Raw genomic sequence first — 3,356 nt, 5'->3', positions numbered from 1 at the left:
AACCAACTATTTTGCAATCACTTTGATTTTAAAAGGCAGCATTTTCACACTTCACAGTCTTGCCTAGAAAAGGCTCCCTCTGCCTTCAGGCCACCTGCACACCCCACCCTTTCAATCACTAGCTTCATATCATATAGTGCATAAACTTCACAGATTTAGTTATTTCTCGTGGCTGAGAACTGTAAATCTACATTTCAATCATCCTGCCCCTCTCTGATGCTTAACCAATGGATTTCACTAGTACTGTACAGTGGTTCTCAAACTGTGGGTCCTGACCCAATTTTTGGTGGTTTGCAAAACTGACAGGGCAGATTAGGCTATGTGCATCAAGGGTTAAATAAGCTGCTTGGGGGGAGCACTGCTGCCCAATCACCATTATAGCTACACCCCTTGGCATTTATAAATCAGGCAGCAGCTTCCAGGGCCTTAAAAAGTTTGGAAACCACTGCTGTAGAATATGCAGTGAGCAAAGAATTGCTGTAGCCCCCCCCACAGTGCGCCTATGATAACAAGCATTTGAGTAAGACAAGTCTGGCCCACCCATAAGGTCAAATGAAACAGCTGCCTCAGGCAGCAGATTGGCAAGGGATGCCCAGTTTCGACTGCCCACTTGCTTCCACTGATCCTTCTCCTCCTTCCGTTCCCTAGATTGGAAAAGGAAGAAGGGGACAGAAAGGGCGTGTGGACAAGAGTGGTGGGTTTGAGTGTTGAGGAGCAGAGGCTAGCACATCACCAGATAAGGGGGGAAAGCAGTTGGCATGCCCCCCTCGAGCACCTAGAGGTCTTGGCCAGCCCTGGAGTAAGGCAGTACCAGCCACTGGATGGGCACAAGCGCAGGTCTTGTCCTCCTCGACTTCAGATGGCGGAAACAAACCTCTCCATGTTGCTGGAATAGGCGGCATGTCGCAAGTAGGCACCAGGGTTGCTGAGCTGCCCACTGGCATTGTACCCATGAGCCAAGGAGCCGTAGGAGCTCGGAGACATCCTGCCATAGAAATCCATAGTGTCGTTACTGAGAGGGGGTGAGGTTGGCATGGCCAGGCGGGCAGAGGCCCCAAAGAGGTGGCTGGTGCTGCCCTGGGCGTAGGAGCCTTGGTTGACCTGGAGCTGCTGGGCACAGGGGAGCGTGTAGGAGTAAGGCACGTTGGGGGGCCTGGGGAGGCCGGGGCCTTGGCCGGAGTAGGCCGCGGGGGCAGAGAAGGAGCAGGCGTTGCTCGACGGGGGCGCCTCCGGCGGGCTGTGCTGCTGCTGGGCCAGCTCGGGGCCGGGCTGGGCCATGAGGGGGCCGAGGCCGAAGAGGGGCGGCGGCGGGGACGGGTAGCAGAGGGCGGCGGGGGGCGCGTAGGCCGCGCCCAGCGGAGGAGGCCCGGGCTGGGCCTGCGCCTCGAGCGCGAAGGCCGGGTAGGTGGAGGGGTCGCCGCGCTTGAAGCGCTTCCTGCGGCGCAAGAAGCTGCCGCTCTCGAACATGTCCCGCGCCTGCGGGTCGAGGGCCCAGTAGCTGCCCTTGCCCGGCCGGCCGGGCTCGCGGGGCACCTTGACGAAGCAGTCGTTCAGCGTGAGGTTGTGGCGGATGCTGTTCTGCCACTTGCGCGGCCCGTCGCGGTAGAAGGGGAAGCGCTCCGTGATGAAGCGGTAGATGCCGCCCAGCGTCAGGCGCCGCTCCGGGGCGTGCGCGATGGCCATGGCGATCAGCGCGATGTAGCTGTAGGGCGGCTTCCCGCGCTGCACGGGCCGCTTCCTGCGGCGCCCGCACGGCCGCTGCGAGCCCGCCGCCGCCTCCTCCTCCGACGGCTCCTCTCCAGGGGGCGCCGCCGGCTCCACCTTCACCAGCCTCGACGCCGGCCCGCCTTCGGGGTCTGCGCGGCACGCCGACGACGACTGCGGGCTCTCTGCCGTCATCCCAGGCGGGGGCCCTGCCTCCGACGGCGGCGCGCGATGCGGTGCGGCAAGGGGCAGCCCGCGGGACGGGGGCGCGCCAGCCTCGCTACTCCAGGCGGGCGCCCGGCGGGGGGCCTCCAAGGCGCCCTCAGAAGGGGGTCCGCTGCGGGGAGGACTGGTGGAGGTGCAGGGGGGGCCCTCCAGCGCCCACTCCGGGAGCCGGAGGGTGCGGGTGCTGCAGTCTGCGGACACTCTCCCAGGCGCTGGCTCCGTCCCTCCCCGGCGATCGGGTGCTGGAGCGCCGTCGGAACTGGACCGCTTTCAGCGTCTGGAGCCCTTGAAGCGAAGTGGGTCGCCGAGTCCTGCTGCAGCGCTGCAGACCGTGGCCAGGAGAATGCCCGGGCGCTCCCGTGGACGGGATCCTCGTCGTGCCCTTCGCTGATGCTGCTGGGAAGCCCTGTTTCTCCGGCACTCCCCGCTTGGAGAGCCTTCGGGAGAGGTCAGCGCGCCCGCCCTAGGGGGTGGGGGAAGGTCCCGATCCCACAGCGTGGAGAGCCTCGACGGTTCTGGGGCGCCGTCGAGGGAGAAGGCAGGCGGCGCGGTAGCTACTTCTGCGCTGGCTTCTCCATCCGCAGCTGCAGCGCAAGCCGAGGGCGCGCTCTGGGGCTCCCCTCGGAGAGCAGTGAGCCGGAGCGACTGGCCCTGTCCAGCTCCGGGCAGTCCGAGCAGGGCGCTCTGCTTGCCTGCCTGCCGCTGTCTGCGCACCTGGGCGCCCGGCACTCCCTTCCAGCTGCCGTGCCCGAAAGGGACGGGCGGAGACGCGGCTCACCTGAGCAGCCGCAGCAGCAGCAGCCTGCCCTGAGAATGCCGGGGGCGCAGCCACCCCGCCAGGCTTTGCAGAGGGGGGTGTGGAGGGAGGGGCCTGGCCCGGGGCAGGAGCCAGGAGTGTCGTGCGGGGGCGAGTCTGGCTGCGGGCCGGGCCGGCTGCTCTGTCCCCGCCTTCGAAGAAGGCACGCCCAAGGACCAGGGACGGCAGCGGTGGCCCCATGGCGCGCCAGGTGGAAGCCTACCCGGCCGCAGAGGCGCGGTGGCTCTCGCAGGTGAGCCTGGCGACCGCATCGCACCTGTCCTCAGCCTCTGCATGCTACTGGACTGCAAGCCTCCCTGAATCCAGTGACATTAGACGTTACCTAACAATCAACCCCCCGGGCCGTCCAGCAGAAAAGCCTCGTTCACACGTGCACGTGTATATCACGCTTCCTGCACGCTTGCCTCTTGCACGCTTTCAGACCCGGGTCAGCCATTAATCCCACGTGTGAACAGGAGCCTTTCTCTGTCTGTTTGGAGGTGGGCAGGGGAAGAGAGGCAGCCTGATCCCACGAGTGTTTGCTTGGTTAAGTGGCAGGTGATTGATCTCCAATTCCGCGTGCACAGCGTCCCACCCTGACTCGGCGGCACCTCCTCTTCCACCTCCCTCT

At 64.7% G+C, this 3,356-nt stretch overlaps 1 protein-coding gene across 1 annotated transcript; it reads right to left on the bottom strand.

The window, feature by feature from the left end:
• Window positions 1-855: 855 nt before the first annotated feature.
• On the bottom strand, window positions 856-1,899 carry FOXE1 (forkhead box E1). Its single transcript, XM_066612631.1, has one exon. The coding sequence runs from the start codon at window positions 1,897-1,899 to the stop codon at window positions 856-858; it is 1,044 nt and encodes a 347-aa protein (XP_066468728.1).
• Window positions 1,900-3,356: the final 1,457 nt, after the last annotated feature.

The sequence above is a fragment of the Tiliqua scincoides genome, chromosome 2 (genome assembly GCF_035046505.1).
Source record: "Tiliqua scincoides isolate rTilSci1 chromosome 2, rTilSci1.hap2, whole genome shotgun sequence".
NCBI classification, from domain to species: domain Eukaryota; kingdom Metazoa; phylum Chordata; class Lepidosauria; order Squamata; family Scincidae; genus Tiliqua; species Tiliqua scincoides.
Note: the sequence above shows the minus strand (reverse complement) of the source record. Positions and strands in the feature narration are given on the sequence as shown.

Coding starts and splice junctions, on each gene's coding strand:
- FOXE1 (XM_066612631.1), bottom strand. CDS start 1,899: ATGACGGCAGAGAGCCCGCAGTCGTCGTCGGCGTGCCGCGCAGACCCC.